Consider the following 17,906-nt stretch of genomic DNA (forward strand, 5'->3'; position numbering starts at 1 on the left):
GACCCCTGCCTAGGCACTTGTGTGCTGGCAATCAGAGAACCCAAGTTCAACCCGGGTTGAACTTAAGTTCCGGAGTCAAGAGGCAACTTCCTGGGCCTGGATGCTTCCAGCTCTACAATAGGGAGCTGTTCTTGGAGCTGTTCTCAGGCTGCAGAGATGATACATGTGAAGGCTCTGTGTGAACTCTGTGTGAGGATCCTGAATTTTCTACTGCCTTCTTTGTCCTTAGCTCCAGCCACCTGGGAGCCAAGCAGCAGCAGCTCCCAAAGTCGTACCAGACACCAAGAGCCCCAGCCGCACATTTAGTTATGTGGTTCTCAGTAACCCCTGCTTTCTCCTGCCTTCCTGGCCTGGTATGGCAAGGATCCTGGAGCTGGGGTAGCCACCCCAAACTGGGACCTTGCCTGGTATGGGAAGGAGGGGACTGGATTCCGTGCTAGACCCACACAGATAGGTATCGTGTGAGGGTCCTTGTTAAGGAGAAGGGAATGGGGACTCTCAGAGTCAAGAGAACTGCTTGTGGTCCCAGTTTGACCCCTTGGGGACATCAGTGTCTCTCTGCCCCTCAGTCTTCCCTTCCGCACAACTGGAGGAGGGTCATATCCTGCCTGGGTCCCAGGGCTGTTGGGAGAAAATGAGGCCCCAATTGGCCTGTCCTTTTCTGGCCCTGGCTACATTGCATCTTCACCCATCGGCCCATAGTTTATCCTGCCTCAGAGACCCCCAACCTCTTCCCTAGCACATACACATGCTTTGGGGCCTTTGGCCTCAGATGACCTGCAGTGGCTCTCCAGTTACAGGGAGCAGAAAGACACTTCCTCTGGGTCAGGAATGGTGCTGCCTGAGTGGGCTGACAAGCTGGAGGGGAGGGCACTGCTGTTCTTTCTTCTGTCCTTTCTGGGTTTGGCTTCTCCTCTGGGAGTGTCAGGAGACTGGGATGGTGGTAGTGATGAAAAGGGGAAGGTCCAGGTTTGGGTGGGAGCAAAGAGAATTTCCTAGCCTGGGTTAGGATGTGAGCAACCTTCCTGGTCCAGTCCTTTTCTTTGTCTCTCCTAAATCTCACCTTCCCTGGACCTGACATCCCATTCTTTTTTCCCTGCTCCCAGCTACTCCTCTGTTGGGGGTGGTTGGTGAAATAGAGCATGCTAGAGAGAAGATCTGAAAGATGTGGGTGTCAGGGGGAAAGGAGACCATTCTGAGGTTCCCAGCTCTCTCACCCAACACACACACACTCACACAGGACGGGAGCCTGGCTGTCAGTGAGAGAGCAGAGCTAGAATGGGAGAAGGACCTCACAGCTAGTGGCAGAGGGGGGAAGGTTAACTGAATTGACTGGTCAGGACAGGGAGAAGTAGAAGGTGGGCAAGCATGGGGCACCCGCCCATCCCTCCCTCAGGGGCACAGGCCACTGGTGAGGTAGGGGAGCAGCAGACAGGGTCAGCTGCAATGGTAGGCTGGTGGGGATGAGGGAAGAAAAGGTCCTGAGTTTATTTTCTTTATTTTTTTTGGCTGCGCCGTGAGGCCTGTGGCGTCTTAGTTCCCTGACCAGGGATGGAACCCCGGCTCCACAGTGAAAGCACTGAGTCCTAGCCACTGGACAGCCAGGGAATCCACTGAGTTATTTTCAAGACTAAAAAAATACCCAAATCCTGTAGCCAGAAAGACTGTTACATTTGTTTTGTTTTGTTTTTTTCAGTAATCATTTATTGATCGCCTCCTTAACGCCAGGTACTGCGAGCCAGTAAAAACTCCTGTCTTGGAGTTGGAAGTGCGGAGAAAGGGCAAGAAAGAATTCAAAACAAATGGTGGAGGTTTCGACGTGTTACGGGCACTCCAGGGTAGGAAAGGCGGGAGACAGCTTAGAGGAGATGACATTTGAGCCGGCCAGGAAGGTGGAAAAAGGGGCTTTAGTGTGGCCCTTCCCCCAGGTCGGCAGCTGGAGCTCAGCCGGGAGGGCCCACTTCGCTCCCGGCTCCGATCCCCTTTCAGCCCATTCATCCATGCCTGGGCCGGGGGTGGGCGGGCAGACAATCAGACACTGTTTTATCACAGGCATCGGCTGCAACCTCCCGCTTGGCGCCCACAGCGCGCGGCCGCCGGGGGAACGAGTCCTCCCGGAACGTAAGCGTCCGGGCCTCTCACGCCCGACCAGGGAGTCGGGCCGGAAGGCGGGAGGTCAGTGCTGCGACCCGTGAGACGATGAAAGCACGCCCTCCGGGCAGGTCCATCTTTCCCCGCAGCCCCGCCCCAGCTCCGGCCCCCAGTGTTCCCGGTGCCCTGGCCGGCCACTGTTCTCCCCTCCCGGCTTTTGACCCTCAAAGACCGTGACCTGCGCACTACAACTCCCAGAAGGCTTCGCGACCAGGCCGCTTAGCACCATTGGAGAACGGCAGGGGGTGGGCCCTAATCGGAAAGGCCTAACAACCCTTGAGCGCTGCCGGAAGTTCCGGGAAGTGGGCTGGGAGGCTGGCCCGAGCTTCCGGGGTGGTCGCGCGCCTTCCTGCGGCTAAGATGGCGGCCGAGCATCCCGAACCCCCTAAGGGGGAGTTGCAGCTGCCGCCGCCGCCGCCGCCCCCTGGGCACTATGGTGCCTGGGCTGCCCAGGAGCTTCAGGCCAAATTAGCAGAGATCGGAGCTCCGATCCAGGGTGAGGAGCACGGGAGGTCAAGAGCGGGAAAGTGCAGGCCTGCGGGGAAGCGGAGCTGGTTACCCCGGAGACTCGGGGGCGGGGGTGGAGGCTGGCCGTGGGGGCCTGACTTGGGCCTGCTCCGCCTGACCTACCCCATTGATCCTGTGCTTTGCCCAGCAGGGACTCGCGAGGAGCTGGTGGAGCGGCTGCAGACCTACACCCGCCAGGTAAGTGTTGGTGGCGGGACATCAGGGTAGGCCGAGCTTTTCGAGGAGGCATTAATGATCCCTCACAACTCGGTCTTCGTTCTTAACGTATCTCCGTACAGCAAGTGGGGTCTTGCTCTTTTTGCCTCTTCTTGCCTGCTCAGATATATCGGTCTTCCTGAGAGTCCAGTCCGAGCTCTGGCAGACAGGCTCTGGGTAAATTTTGTTGAACAGAGCGAATGTTGTTCAGTGGAAGAACTCCTTTTGGGCTGACTCAGAGTCCTTCTCTTTCTCAGACTGGCATCGTTCTGAATCGGCCCGTTCTGAGAGGTGAAGATGGGGACAAAGCTGCTCCCCCTCCTATGTCAGCTCAGGTAAGGAGATTGTCCGGCTTGATAAGATCCGTTTCTACTCACAGTAGCCCATCCTCTCACATGGAATGTACGGGAGGGATGCAACTAGCCGATTGGGCAGGGAGGTACTGTGATGACAGTATTGGGAACTCTTCAATTCTCCCTTGGTCCTGATCCTTGCCTCTTTCCTCGGTGTCAGCTCCTCCAAATATTACATGTCATTTAAGATTCAGCTTAAATATCCGGAAGCCTGATTTACTCCTCCCCCAGTGGAACGTAATCACCCTCTTCTCTGCCCTCCCAGCACACAGTTGCCATATTATTCAGTGAGAAACTAGGGCTTACTCCCTGATTTGATTTCATATTCTCTATATTTAGTGAGTCCTTGGGGGCACAGTGGCTCCAGCTCCTCTCAACTTCCATGTCTTTTCTGATCCAGGATTTGACTCTCTTTCTTTAGAGCAGTGGCTCTGACTTGGGGTCCAGGGACTTCTATGTGTGGGATGAGAAGTTCTTAGATGGCCTTTTGAGGTGTCCCTGAATCTCCTGAAATTGTATGCAAAGTCTGTGTTCGTGATATTTTTCTGGAGAGCGAGTTGATAGCTTCCATTAGTTGGTGCCCCAGAGTTAACATTGCTATAGAGTATTCTCGATATCCTTGATATTGCTGTAGAGTATTCTTTTCTTGAGTGCAAGAATTATGCGTCATTTGACTTCACATCCCAGCACCTGGCTTATAGCAGTTCCCCAGCAAATGTCTGCAGTTAGATAAATGCTGCCTAGTTAACGGTCTTATTTTCCCCACAGCTCTCTGGGATTCCCATGCCACCCCCCCCAATGGGACTCCCTCCTCTGCAACCTCCTCCGCCACCCCCACCACCCCCACCCGGCCTTGGCCTTGGCTTTCCTATGGCAGTTGGACCCCGCCCACCAAACCTGGGGCCCCCTCCTCCTCTCCGGGTGGGCGATCCCGTGGCGCTGTCAGAGGAAGAGCGGCTAAAGCTGGCGCAGCAGCAGGCGGCGTTGCTGATGCAGCAGGAGGAGCGTGCCAAGCAGGTAGGGCAGGTGGCGGCCTGAGCCTGGATCTCATCAGGGTCCCGAAAGGGGAGTGGAGCCTCAGAGAGAGCTGGATCCTGGGGCCAAGGCTTCTGGGAAGGTCTGAACCAAAGACTTGGGCCCTAGGCTGGAAGAGGACGCCAGGAAGCAGAGTTGTGGCAGACTGGCCTGTGGGGTATTGGTGCCGGTATGAGCTTGTTTTCTTTTTTAAGCAGGGAGATCATTCACTGAAGGAACATGAACTTTTGGAGCAGCAGAAGCGGGTAATGCCTCCCTCATTCTAACCTTTGACCTCAGGGTCCAATTCGTTGTCTGTCACTTTTAGTGCTTAGTGTCTAAAACGAGAAGTACCATTCAAGTTCTCCATGGAGGGAATTCCCTGGCGGTCCAGTGGTTAGGACTCTGCGCTTCCACTGCTGGGAGCCTGGGTTCGATCCCTGGTGAGGGAACTAAGATCCTGCAAGACGCATGGTATGGCCACAAAAAAAAAAAAAAAAAAAAGTTTTCCGTGGAGGTTACCTCATCCTCATCTAAGTTCCAGTATCTCCTAAATAATTCTCTCTTTCATGTAGCCCAAGGGTTGGTAAACTGTGGAGTACAGCCTGTTTTTGTATGGCCTGTGATGTAAGAATGGTCTTTATATTTTTGAAGGATCGTTTAAAAAAACACAACAAAAAACAAACGGAGAATACACAACAGAGTCTGTACAGACAGTCTGAAAAGGCTAAAATATTTACTGACTGGCCTATTACAGAAAAGGTTTCCTGACCCCTACTAGTCTTACATGATATCATTTGAGGTACATTGGAGAGAACTCTGGGCTAATTTAGTTATTTGTATCAGATTTAGTTTAAACGTGATGGCTCTGAGTTAGGAAATGATACATAAGACATTCAGCCACAGAGACGCATTATATCAGTTGTTACCCCATACGTTACTCAGGAGTATTAGAAAATAAGCATTAACAGCAACAAATACGGAAACATTTACAGAGTACTGTCTTTGCCCAGATTGTGTTAGATCTTGAGGGGCAGGTACAAGAAAAGAATTCAATGTTCCTTAGAAATAACTTAATCTCTTGGGGAAGAAAAATCTTGTTAAAAAACAGAAGGTAGTGTTTATTAAGTATTAAATTCTCTGTTAGGAACCAGAAGTTTCTCAGGGTTTTTACTGGTGTAATTTCCAGGGGTTTTCTTTTGTGGTGAGAGGGCTCCTTCACTTGGATCAATAGCCTGGAAGTGTGGGTGTGGCGAGGATGTCAGAACACGGGTGGTACCTGATTAATCAGTTCTCCTTGGGCCAGTTACCTGGCTGAAAGGCTGCATTTGCCAGGTGCTGCCTGCCCAATGGATTTCCAAAGCGGTGTCTCCAACTCCTACTTCCCTCTCATAGGCAGCTGTGTTACTGGAGCAGGAACGGCAGCAGGAGATTGCCAAGATGGGCACGCCAGTCCCTCGGCCCCCACAAGACATGGGCCAAATGGGTGTTCGCACTCCTCTGGGTCCTCGAGGTAAGACCGTGGAAATGGAAGGGAAGGGCAAGGAAGATGATGACAATTTTTAACTTAAGTATATATCACATAAAAAGGTGCACATATTGTAAGCGTACAGTTCAGTGAATTTTCACAAACTGAATACATCCATACAACTAGCACTTGGACCAAGAACCAAAACTACCAGCACCCTAGAAGCCCTGCACCCTTCTAGCCACCCCCTCTCCCAAGGGTAACCATTACCCTGACTTTGAAGCAAGGAAGGTAATTTTTATGTTTTGATTTTTTTTTTCAAATCATTCTTTTTAAAAAAATTTAGTTATTTTATTTTTGGCTGCATTGGGCCTTCATTGCTGTGCACGGGCTTTCTCTAGTTGCGGCGAGCGGGGGCTACTCTTCTTTGCGGTGCGCAGGCTTCTCATTACGTTGGCTTCTCTTTGTTGTGGAGCATGGGCTCTAGGCATGTGGGCTTCAGTAGTTGTGGCATGTGGGCTTAGTAGTTGTAGTTTGCGGGCTCTAGGGCACAGGCTCAGTAGTTGTGGCACACAGGCTTACTTGCTCTGTGGCACGTGGGATCTTCCCGGACCAGGACTCGAACCCATGTCCCCTGCATTGGCAGGCGGATTCCCAACCACTGAGCCGCCAGGGAAGCCCCAAGGAAGGTAATTTTTAAAATGTGTGATTTGTCTTTTCTTACTTGAGATTTTGTTTTTTCTCCTCTCAGTGGCTGCTCCAGTGGGTCCCACTCCCACTGTCCTGCCTATGGGGGCCCCTGTTCCTCGGCCTCGTGGTCCCCCACCACCTCCTGGAGATGAGAACAGAGAGGTGAGATTGCTGATTTCCTCCTAGGGACAGGAGAGTGTTTTAGAAAGGGACTGTTTCTAGATTTTTTGAGAAGGATTCCAGAGAAGATGGGAGAACTTCTGGGCGTGGGGTTGGGTGCGGAGAGCCATATTTACTTAAAACATACTTAGGTAGGGCAGGAAGTAGGGTCTGGGAGACGTTTCTGGGGTAGGGTTCTGGGCTTCACTTTGAGGGATGCTGAGGGATGGTTGAATTCAGTTGGTGTTGTCCCCTATCTGCTGTTCCCAACACCTGGCCAGCAGGCTTTCGAGTACAAGAGGTAGGAGTCGGAGGAAAAAGGGCACTGTGATCACCCCCTCTGCCTGGGTTGTCTCTGGCAGATGGATGACCCCTCTGTGGGCCCCAAGATCCCCCAGGCTTTGGAAAAGATCCTGCAGCTAAAGGAGAGCCGCCAGGAAGAGATGAACTCTCAGCAGGGTGAGTGTGTCACCGTGTCCCAAGGGCTGCAGGGACAGAGCCTGCAGAGCTGAAGCCAAGTTTGCTTCCCTCCTCCCTCCCCCGAGGAGGATTTGAGAGAGAAACTGGCTCTTGGTAAAGAGGGGTTACCGTGAAGAGACTGATGGCCTCCTTCCTCCCTTACAGACGAAGAGGAAATGGAGACAGATACTCGCTCGTCCCTGGGCCACTCGGCGTCAGAGACTGAGGAGGACACAGTGTCCATATCTAAAAAAGAGGTATGGATGGAGCTGGATCTGGAAGGGATGTCAGAGAGAGGGTTTGGGCCCTAAAATAACCCCTATTCTAAGTGTCCAATAAGCAGTAGCTGCTGTCTCTTGCCAGTTCTTTGTCCAGAGCGTCTTACAGGTATTTTTTATTCAATTGGCTAAATCCTTTGAGTTCTGAGTGTGATGCCTGCCTCCATTTTAGAGCTGAAATAACTGAGGTTCTGAGAGATGCAGTAATGTACTCAGAGGCACACAGCTTGGGAGGGGTAGAACTTTGTGGTCTGACTTCAAGGCCTCTTTTCTCAGTCACTTGGGGAAATTGGGTGAGATTGGCGGTTGGGAGGCAAGCATGGTGCTTGGATTCCCTGACCCAGTTGGTTTTCCATGTTTTGGCAGAAAAACCGGAAGCGTCGGAACCGAAAGAAGAAGAAAAAGCCCCAGCGGGTGCGGGGGGCATCATCTGAGAGCTCTGGGGACCGAGACAAAGAGTCAAGCCGCTCCCGTGGCTCTGACTCCCCAGCGGCTGATGTGGAAATTGAGTACGTGACTGAAGAGCCTGAAATTTATGAGCCCAACTTCATCTTCTTCAAGAGGATTTTTGAGGCTTTCAAGGTACAAGGAGGAGCGCCCTCGGAAGGGGCGGAGCTAGCAGAGTAGGGGCAGGGATGGGGCAGGACGAGGGGAGGAGGGCACCTCTTCAGTGCCAGGTTCAGGAACCGGGGAGGGGCCCAGGGCTGGGGTTTCCATGCTGTCTGCCTCCTCAGCTCACTGATGACGTGAAGAAGGAGAAGGAGAAGGAGCCAGAGAAACTTGACAAACTGGAGAACTCTGCGGCCCCCAAGAAGAAGGGCTTTGAGGAGGAGCACAAGGACAGCGATGATGATAGCAGTGATGACGAGCAGGTGAGGCCCACGCTCTCCTGTTGGGGAAACAAGGACTCTGGGGACGAGTAGCTGAGGTGCATCCAGCGAGGGGCCATGGGGAACTCTTGCAGGGGAGAAGTCCTTTGGTGGCTTTAGTTTCAGGGTAAGCTGGGCGGTCTGATTCACACCTAAGAATCCTGCTCACAAGAGATGATTGTTCTGGGACTTCCCTGGTGGTCCAGTGGTTAGGACTCCACACTTCCACTGCAGGGGGCACGGGTTCAATCCCAGGTTGGGGAAGTAAGATCCCGCAAGCCGTGCAGTGAGGCCAAGAAAAAGAAAAAATGTCCTGTTCTAGGAAAAGAAGCCAGAAGCCCCCAAGCTGTCCAAGAAGAAGCTGCGCCGAATGAATCGCTTCACTGTGGCTGAACTCAAGCAGGTGAGAGCTGAGACGCTCCATCAGGGCCTGGAGCCCAGCTGGGAGAGCACACGAGGAGCTCCCGGAACCTCTCAGGGGGTTTGCTCTCGGGGTGGGGAGGAGGGCTTTGAAGGAGGGCTTTCTGAAAGAGAATCTCCTTTGAGGAAGAGCAAGCAAGCAAGCTTTAGATCTGAGAAGTTCAGGCTTTCCAGAGGGATGCTGCTGTGTTTTCCAGCTTGTGGCTCGGCCCGACGTTGTGGAGATGCATGACGTGACTGCGCAGGACCCCAAGCTCTTGGTTCACCTCAAGGCCACTCGGAATTCTGTGCCCGTGCCTCGCCACTGGTGTTTTAAGCGCAAGTACCTGCAGGGCAAACGAGGCATTGAGAAGCCCCCCTTCGAGCTACCCGACTTCATCAAACGCACAGGCATCCAGGAGATGCGGGAGGCCCTGCAGGAGAAGGTGAGGGCCTGGCTGGGGTTCAGATCTGCCCTGGGGGATCCACGTCCTTAGCAGCAACCGGCTTCAAAATTGCAGCTGGCTCCGAAAACCCACCTACACATTAATTGTCTGATTATTTATTCTTCAGTTTAGAAGTCAGCACTGCATGTCACACATGGCAGGGAGGGCAGGAGGGGAAGGACATCTCACAAAAGGCAGACCTCACCTGTATGCTCAGAGCTCGCTCTCTTGCCCCCGCTGAGACTTCCGGTTCTGTGCGGTTCGGTTTGCCCCTTTGTCTCCTTGTCCCCCTGCCTGCACTTTGCCAACTCTCTCATTTGCACACGGTGACTCCTCCCTCTGCAGGTTGCTGTGTCTGTAGTTCTCTGCCCCCTGTGTGAACCTGATGCACTTGTGGCTAGAAATGTATGGTGGTTGTGTAACTTCTTGAATTTAAAATTTTTAATTAAATACTCTCATTAGGTAATAGTTGCGTGTAGTGCAGAAATTAAGGAGGTACCAAAGCACATGGTGAAAACTGCCTCCCAGTTAGATTCTAGTCACCTAGCTCTCTGCAGAGGCAACTGATGAGCTCAGTCTCTTGATCAGATGGCTTAAAAAATATTTGACCTAGATAGCTGAGGCTGATTGCATATGTTACATCTATTTTGTTCAGCGTGGATCATGTAATTTTGAGGGGCTTGAGCAGGAAGGATTTTGGTGACTTTTGGAATGAGCCAAATGAGGTTTCCCTCTGTCTCTTTTGGGAGTGGGAATTTAGACCTACCAAGAGTTGAACTTGGTGAATACCTTTTATGGTGTGTCTTCTGCCATGCCCCACAGGAAGAACAGAAAACCATGAAGTCAAAGATGCGCGAGAAGGTTCGGCCCAAGATGGGGAAGATCGACATTGACTACCAGAAACTGCATGACGCCTTCTTCAAGTGGCAGACCAAGCCAAAGCTGACCATCCACGGGGACCTGTACTACGAGGTCCGGGAGGGGGCGGGGAGGCAAGGCTGGGCCTTTGGGCATGGCTGTGTAACTCTTGGTCAAAAGGGGTTTGGAAGCTGGAAGCGGGTATGGGGCCCCTCCCCTCAGCCTTAGAGTTTGGAATGAGGTAGTTTTCTGAAAGAGAAATGCAGACTATGTCTTTGAGGTGATCATTGTTTATTGTGGGTGGTTCAGGAACAGAGGGGCCAAGGGCAGATGCTTTTAGGAAACGTTTAGTATTGAGGGTAGGAGAAAAGTATTTTTTTTCTGATGCTTGAAATAATCACCGTGCAGTTTTTGAAGTGGAAGGACCTTGGAGATCATCTTCTCGAACGTCCTCATTTAGCAGATGAGAAAGCCTGTCCTTAGATTTGGCCACGTTCTCATAGTGGGTTAGTGACTGCACTGGGAGTCTTGCCTTTCTTCCTACTTCCTGGCCTTTATTCCTTTCCCTGCTCTAGCCAGGGAAAGAAGTGATGAGAATCAGAGTGGGAACTGGGTAGCCCTCAGTGGGACTTTGTGTCTGATGTGGATTGGGACATCTCGTCTTTGTTCTCACGTCCTCTTGCAATTGACCTCCCAGTGTGTGTCTGGTGTCCACAATACAGCATGCTTGGCTTTTTCCTCAGGGGAAGGAGTTTGAGACACGACTGAAGGAGAAGAAGCCAGGAGATCTGTCTGATGAGCTGAGGATTTCCTTGGGGATGCCAGTAGGACCAGTGAGTGCCAGTTATCTGACTGGGAAAGTAGAGAAGGGGTTGGGAATTGGGGCAGGAGAGAGACAAGGGGATAGGGTTGGGCAGATGGTATCCTGTCCTCTTTTTCCTGCAGAATGCCCACAAGGTCCCTCCCCCGTGGCTGATTGCCATGCAGCGATATGGACCACCCCCGTCGTACCCCAACCTGAAAATCCCTGGGCTGAACTCGCCTATCCCCGAGGTGAGTACTGTCCTTTCTTTCATTCTTAGCTGGCTCTACATTTTTTTTTTTTTTTTTGCGGTATGCAGGCCTCTCCCGTTGCGGAGCACAGGCTCCGGACGCGCAGGCTCAGTGGCCATGGCTCACGGGCCCAGCCACTCCGCGGCATGTGGGATCTTCCCGGACTGGGGCACGAACCCGTGTCCCCTGCATCGGCAGGCGGACTCTCAACCACTGCGCCACCAGGGAAGCCCTGGCTCTACTTTTTAACTAGAGGATGATTTTCTTTTCCCTTTTCTCATTCTACCATGTGTCCTTTTTTTTCTTTTTTTTAAAGGAGTAATGGTTTTTGTTTTAAAAAAGAATCTGAGGTGCTTGTCATAAAGTGGTCAATCAGAATTGACAAGTACAAAGATGAAAACACATCACCCACATTTCACCACTCAGAAATAACCAAATTTAATATCTGGTGAATGTGTTTCCAGATAATCTCTCTGATGTTATCAGAGAGATAGACAGATATAATTTTATCTCAGGAATGGCATTGAACTTATTTTTATTTTTAAAATTTTTTTAAGGAAAGATTTATTAAAGTGAAAAAGAAGTAATTGTTAAACTTCAGATAAAAATTTCTGTCCCTTAAGAGTAATAGATTCTAAAAGCTTACCAAAGTTAGGAAAAATCAGTAAGAAGTTGGAGTAATGTTTTTTAAAGTGTATGTTTCAGTTTCAGATAGCATGGACTCTGCCACAAAGGCTGAAATTATTAGCATGCTTTCTGCTCCCATCTCCCCATCCTATTACCTCCAGATTTTTATTGTTTACTACTTTCGCTTTGTAATGCTTTATAAGATTTAATTCTTCTCTGAAATCATAATCTCCAGAGTTCCCAGGTGTTAGTTCTGTACTTTGGAGCATGACTTTTCTTTAGGGCTTCAGTGTTTCTTTTGGAGCATAGGAGTGGAACTGACTTGCTTTTCCTGTCTTGCAGAGCTGTTCCTTTGGGTACCATGCTGGTGGCTGGGGCAAACCCCCAGTAGATGAGACCGGGAAACCCCTCTATGGGGATGTGTTTGGAACCAATGCTGCTGAATTTCAGGTATGGGCCACGGCTGGCAAGCTTGGTCTTAGTTAAGGTTATGAAGTTCAGAGATAGTTGGTTTATAGCTTCATTAGCAGAGAGCTGTGTGTTCTGAAGTTTCAAAGTCTGAAAAAGGGACATATGTTTTCCTGAGATGTAATGCAAGCTCCCCACTAGCATATGAGCTCTTTATCGGTGGTGATTATTGTCTATTTGTTTACTCTCATATTCCTCTGTTTACAACCGCTTGACACATAATAGGTATATAGTAAACATTTGTTGAATGAATGAGTGATGTCTTTCAGACCAAGACTGAGGAAGAAGAGATTGATCGGACCCCTTGGGGGGAGCTGGAGCCATCTGATGAAGAGTCTTCAGAAGAAGAGGAAGAGGAAGAAAGTGATGAAGATAAGCCAGATGAGACGGGCTTCATTACCCCTGCAGACAGGTGGGGGAAGCAGAGAGTCTGCCTCTCTGAAGTGGTATGTCTGTCTTTGGGGGCCTTGTCTTTACTCCAGAGCTTGTTCCTCTCTTCACAGTGGCCTCATCACTCCTGGAGGGTTCTCATCAGTGCCAGCTGGAATGGAGACCCCTGAACTCATTGAACTGAGGAAGAAGAAGATTGAGGAGGCGATGGATGGGTGAGGGAACCAGGGAGGGCTGAGAGGGGAGGATTTTCAGCCTCTAGGTGGACTGGCTGACTTTTTCTCTGGCCCCCCCTTTTTCTTTTTAAACAATTATTGAACACTAGCTCTGTGCCAGGCACTGCTCTAGGCACTGGGACATCTGCAGTGAAAAAGTCAGGCGAGGTAAACAAGTGATCAGAGAACAAGATAATTTCAGATGTGGATAAGACGTGTAGCAAAGGAAACTGAGTAATAGGATGTAGAGGGATTTGGGTGGTGGGGAGGCCTTTGGGAAGGCTTATGGAGGAAGAGGTATTTGGGCTGAGAGCTGGGGCAGAAAGAATTGTAAGAGCAAGTAAAAGAACACTGGAAATGATAATAGACAATTCTTATTATTTAAATCTCTCTAAAAGATAATTGACCATTTAAACAAAAATAATAACCATGTAGTAGCCTTCCTTTTTGAAAGATACAGGATTCTAGGTTAACAGTGATTTTTTTTCTTTCATTACTTTAAAGATGTTGATTCAGTGTCTTCTTTCTTGCATCATTTCTGACAGGAAATCTGTCATCATCCTTCCTTTGTTCCTCTGTGCATTTGTGCCATTTTTCTCTGGCTGCTTTTAAGATTTTCCTTTTATCCCTGTTTTGAACAGATTATGACATGCAGTGTAGTGCAGCATAGTAGTGTAGTTTTCTTCGTATTTCTTTCTTTTGTTAAAATGGTTTGGTGGGGTGTTTTTTCCCTTCTTTTTCTGGCCATGCTGCATGGCTTGCAGGATCTTAGTTCCCCAACCTGGTGAAAGCCAGGAGTGAAAGCAGTGAAAGTGGCGAGTCCTAACCACTGGACTGCCAGGGAAGTCCCATCTTTTGTTTCTTTACTTGGGGTTTGTTAAGCATCTGGAATCCGTGCCTTTATAGTTTTTATTAATTTTGGAAAAATTCTGGCCATTATTTCTCCAAATATTTTTTCCTGTTCCCTTCTCTTTCTCCTCTCCTTTGGGAACTCCAATTATACATCTATTAGATTTCTTGAAGTTGACCTACAGCTCACCGATGCTCTGTTCATTTAAAAAATTTCTCATTTCTCTTTTTATTTCATTTTAGAAGTTTTCTATTCCTATGTCTTCAAGTTTGCTAATATGTTTTTCCACTATTTCTAATCTGACATTAATCCCATCCAGTGTAGTTTTCATCTCTAGAAGTGCGATTTGGGTCTTTTTATATCTACTGTGTCTCTTATTTGACTTTTGAACATACGGAATCCAATTATAATAACATTTTAATGTACTTGCCTGCTAATGCTAACATCTGTGCCAGTTCTGGGTTGATTTAAGTGGATTGATTGTTTTCCTCATTGAAGATTGTATTTTCATGCTTCTTTGCATATCTGGTAATTTTTGATTGGATGCCAGACTTTGTGAAATGTAGCTTGTCAGGTCCAGAATACTTTCATAGTCCTATAAATCTTCTTTAGTTTTGTTCAAGGTTACAGTTAAGGTACTTGGAAACAGTTCGATTCTTTCAGGTCTTGCTTTTCAGGTTCATTAGGCAGGACTGAAGCAGTGCTCAGTCCTCTTCACTATTGAGGCACAAGACCCTATACTCTATCCAATATCCTGTTAATCAGGAGGTTTTTCAGTCTGGCTAGTGGGACTAGGCACTATTCCCAGTCCCGTGTGAAGAGCAGGCATGTATGATACCACTAATGCTAACGGGTGGTTCTTTCCCTGGCCTTGGTAGTCTCCATCCACACAGTACTCACCTGAGAACTTGAGGGGATTCTCTGTAGGTCTCTTGAGTTCTCGAGTCTCTGTGCTGCTTTCTTTTCTCCAGTTCTCTGTCCTGTGATCTCTAGTCACCGTAGTCTCTCTGCACTTTCAGCTTCATCCTTTCAACTCCTAGAGTCCTCTGGGCTCTACAGGAGTTCCCCTCTTTATTCTGTAGCCTGGAAACTCTCAGTGCAGTAGGATGGACAATTGAAGGAATCACCTCATTTGTTTCCTGTCTCTCAGGAGTCACTGTCCTTCGTTGCTTCGTGTCCAGTGACTTGAAAACCACTGTTCCATATATTTTGCCCCTTTTTTGATAGTTTCAGGTGGGAGGGTAAATCTGGTCCCTGTTACTCCTTATCCAGAAGCAGAAGTCTCAAGTTTTGAGGAAGAAAAAGAAAGAAGGGTATTGGGGCTAGACTGTAGTGAGCAGGGATTAAGTACGGGACCAGATGATGAACCCTATAGGTCATGATAAAGAGTTTGGGTTTATTCAAACAATGATCAGAAGCCTCAAAGGGTTTTGAGCAAAGGAGTGACAGGATGTGAATTCCGTTTTTCCTTCTGGCTGCTTTGTGAGAATAGATTTTCACCTCTTCCAGGGGGAGGGGTGGGGATGAAGTCATGGTCTGGGTTGGTATTGGTAGATTTGCTGTTGTATTTCGAGTAGCATTCTTGAAACAGGTGGCCCTTCTTCCTCCCATGGGTCTCCATGACTTGCAGAGGCAGCTTGGGCAGAATTTTTCCCCTGGGTATCTTGGAACCTCGCTGGGGAGCTCTGTGGGGATGCTGCCCTTACTCCTTTTGCTGTCCCTCCTGGAGACCCTTTTATCCTTTCCTTTTTGGGCTTGACCCCCTCGTCCTTTGCAGAAGTGAGACGCCTCAGCTGTTCACTGTGTTGCCAGAGAAGAGAACGGCCACTGTTGGGGGCGCCATGATGGGATCAACCCACATCTATGACATGTCCACGGTGAGCACTTGGAGGATACCGCTTTTGGGGGCTGGGAAGTGGGTCAGGAGCTAGGGCTTCTGAGCTTCCCCTTTGGAGATGACAAGGCTCTGATTCCTCTTCCAGGTTATGAGCCGGAAGGGCCCGGCCCCCGAGCTACAAGGTGTGGAAGTGGCCCTGGCACCCGAAGAGCTGGAGCTGGATCCCATGGCCATGACCCAGAAGTATGAGGAGCACGTGCGGGAGCAGCAGGCACAAGTGGAGAAAGAAGACTTCAGTGACATGGTGGCTGAGCACGCGGCCAAGCAGAAGGTGGGCGCGCACACAGGAGCCTGGCTTCGTGAGCGCCAGGGACCAGGGCCGCCTTTCTCAGTGGGCTGGTGTCCTCTAGTGGTGAGAGGGAGGGAGGACGCAGTGCCTGCTGCCCTGAGCTTCCTTGGGGTTGGGAACCTAGGAATCCTCCAGTGGGCTGCCCTCTTTAAGGATGATGAAACAGGCACAGGGAGGGGAGGGAACTCATCCAACTCTGAGAATTCCAGTTTCAGTACTTTTTCCACAGACGTGTGTGGCTCTGTCAGGCTGCCCACTCTTTGTTTTGGGGATCAGCCGGTTGTTTAACCTGTTGTAACCTGTTTCGTTCTCTCCTACAGCAAAAGAAACGGAAAGCTCAGCCCCAGGACAGCCGTGGGGGCAGCAAGAAATACAAGGAGTTCAAATTTTAGGTCCCCTCACACACCTGGCCCTCCTTTCGGCCCTTTGCCTGGACACCTGGGCTTCTTCACATGTGGGTCCCCAAAAGCCAGCTCTCCTGCTCTTCCCAGGGGCTTGTTATTTCATGTTCTTATTTTAGACCTGTTTTGTAAATAAAGCTGTTTCCCAAGGAAAGAGATGAATATGTAACCCTGCTCATCCTCGTTCATCTTGTTTTAGTCCCCTCCTGCAAAAGAACGGAAACAGCCATTTTCTACAACCTGAAGTTGCTCCAGTGGCTGGGGGCAGGCACTTGGATCAGATGTTGCAGTTGAGACTGGTGATGAAGCTAAAGCCACACTGAGATTGTGTGTTTTACCACTGCCTGCTTTTGTAGGAAGGCTCTTGGGTAGGGACCTCCAGGTCTGGTTTGACCTTACTGGTGTGTCCTTGGGGACTAAAAATAGCCAGCTTAGCGCCCTGGCTGGGCTGAGGAAGTACAGTGGGCTTGGGAAGTAGGCCAGGTCAGGCCTTCCTAATAGACCTTGTGGCCAAGTGTCCAAGTCCTTACGTGGGAGAGAGCACAGCTCAAAGTCTGTATAGGTTGTCCTGAGTCCATGTGAGCCCCTGGGTGGTTTCATCAACAAGTCTCCAGGTTTTGGTGGGCGGGGGCTGCCTTCCCAGGTTCTAGTTCCCCTGTCCTGGGAGGTCTTTCTGACAGGCTAGACTACGTTGGACCAATGGTTCCAACAGGCATTTGCCAAGCACTGGGGAGGGAAGTCGCATACTGCCGCTGTACCACTGATGCTGGTCCAAGTCCACCATCTGGGGTGCCGGCACGCAGGAGGCTTCGAGGTGGTTTCTGGAGCCGGGAGTGTGGGTGACTCCAGGGAGGATGAGGCAGTTGAGTAAGGCCTCGGGAAGAATAGGATTTTAGAAATTTAGTTAAGTGACGAAGCAGAAAAACATCCCAAGTAGAAGAAATTGAGGGTAGAGATGGCTTGGGACTGTGATGGTTCTTTGTGGGAGGGGGACATTAGGGGCAGAAAATAGGTGGTTGGCTCCAGATGGGTCAGGGCTTAACTTCAGATTCACCCGTGCCAAAGGCCTTCTGAACTCTAGGTCCTTGAGCCCTTGCCCACACTGGGGAAAAGCGGGGCGGAAACTGCCCGGCCCACAGGCGCCCAGCCGGCCGCTGGGTCTCCATCGCTCCCTTCGCTGGTCGTGACGGCGAAGAAGCCCCGGAGCCGCAGGGTGGGGGCCAGGGCGGCGGTCGGAAAGCGGGCTTGGGTGGGCAGCGGGTTGGGCCTCTGGTCCACAGACCCGAGAGGGCCGAGGCGCGCTGTCGCGGTAGCCCCCTCCGGTCCGGGGCCGCGCCCCGGAAAAGCGAGGTTTCCGCTGGCTCGGCTGCCGCCGCCCCCGTGGAAAGGACGACGCGAGAGAAGAGGGGGGTCAGCTGGCTGCCGCCGGGCCGCGAACTTATGGAGAGGATCCGGCAGAGGCGCGAACCGCCGACCCCTCTCCTGAAGAGCGAGGGGCGCGCACGCCCACAGGCCCGCCCGGGGCGCGAGCGCGAGCGCGGCCCCGGCCCCGCCCCTCGGCGCTGGGTGGGGCGGGCGCGGGCCAGGCCTCCCCGCCCCCTCCCCGGACACGCCCACCCAGTGCTTTGGCGGCGCGAGCCGCAACTGGCAGCGGCGGGCGAGCGCGAGGACCGCGCGCCGCGAGGCCCCGCGCGTGCGTGCAGTCTCTCGCTCGCGCGCTCTGGCGGGCGGGCTGAGCAGACGAGTCGAGCCCCCGCTGCCGCCGCCGCCGCCGCCGGAGAAGCCTCGGCGTCCGCTCGGCGTCGCCTGATTCCCGTAACCCCTGTGCTTCCCTATCCCCGGCCGGGCC

The 17,906-nt window shown here is 51.1% G+C and overlaps 1 protein-coding gene across 2 annotated transcripts; it reads left to right on the plus strand.

Moving 5' to 3' along the window:
* Positions 1-2,476: 2,476 nt before the first annotated feature.
* SF3B2 (splicing factor 3b subunit 2) lies at positions 2,477-16,226 on the plus strand. 2 transcript variants are annotated; one of them, XM_082659979.1, is made up of 22 exons: positions 2,477-2,647; positions 2,807-2,856; positions 3,132-3,209; positions 3,996-4,244; positions 4,457-4,507; positions 5,637-5,754; positions 6,461-6,561; positions 6,921-7,017; positions 7,183-7,274; positions 7,662-7,877; positions 8,030-8,167; positions 8,487-8,567; positions 8,782-9,009; positions 9,832-9,981; positions 10,611-10,700; positions 10,813-10,920; positions 11,890-11,997; positions 12,285-12,427; positions 12,519-12,620; positions 15,248-15,347; positions 15,453-15,638; positions 15,977-16,226. In XM_082659979.1, the coding sequence occupies exons 1-22, from the start codon at positions 2,512-2,514 to the stop codon at positions 16,046-16,048; spliced, it is 2,694 nt and encodes an 897-aa protein (XP_082516105.1). In that variant the 5' UTR covers positions 2,477-2,511; the 3' UTR covers positions 16,049-16,226. The 2 variants fall into 2 exon arrangements, with proteins under 2 accessions (XP_082516105.1, XP_082516106.1); XM_082659980.1 differs by having other exon boundaries at positions 2,810-2,856.
* Positions 16,227-17,906: the final 1,680 nt, after the last annotated feature.

Source organism: Grampus griseus, assembly GCF_964374135.1.
Source record: "Grampus griseus genome assembly, chromosome: 8".
In the NCBI taxonomy this organism is placed as follows: Eukaryota; Metazoa; Chordata; class Mammalia; order Artiodactyla; family Delphinidae; genus Grampus; species Grampus griseus.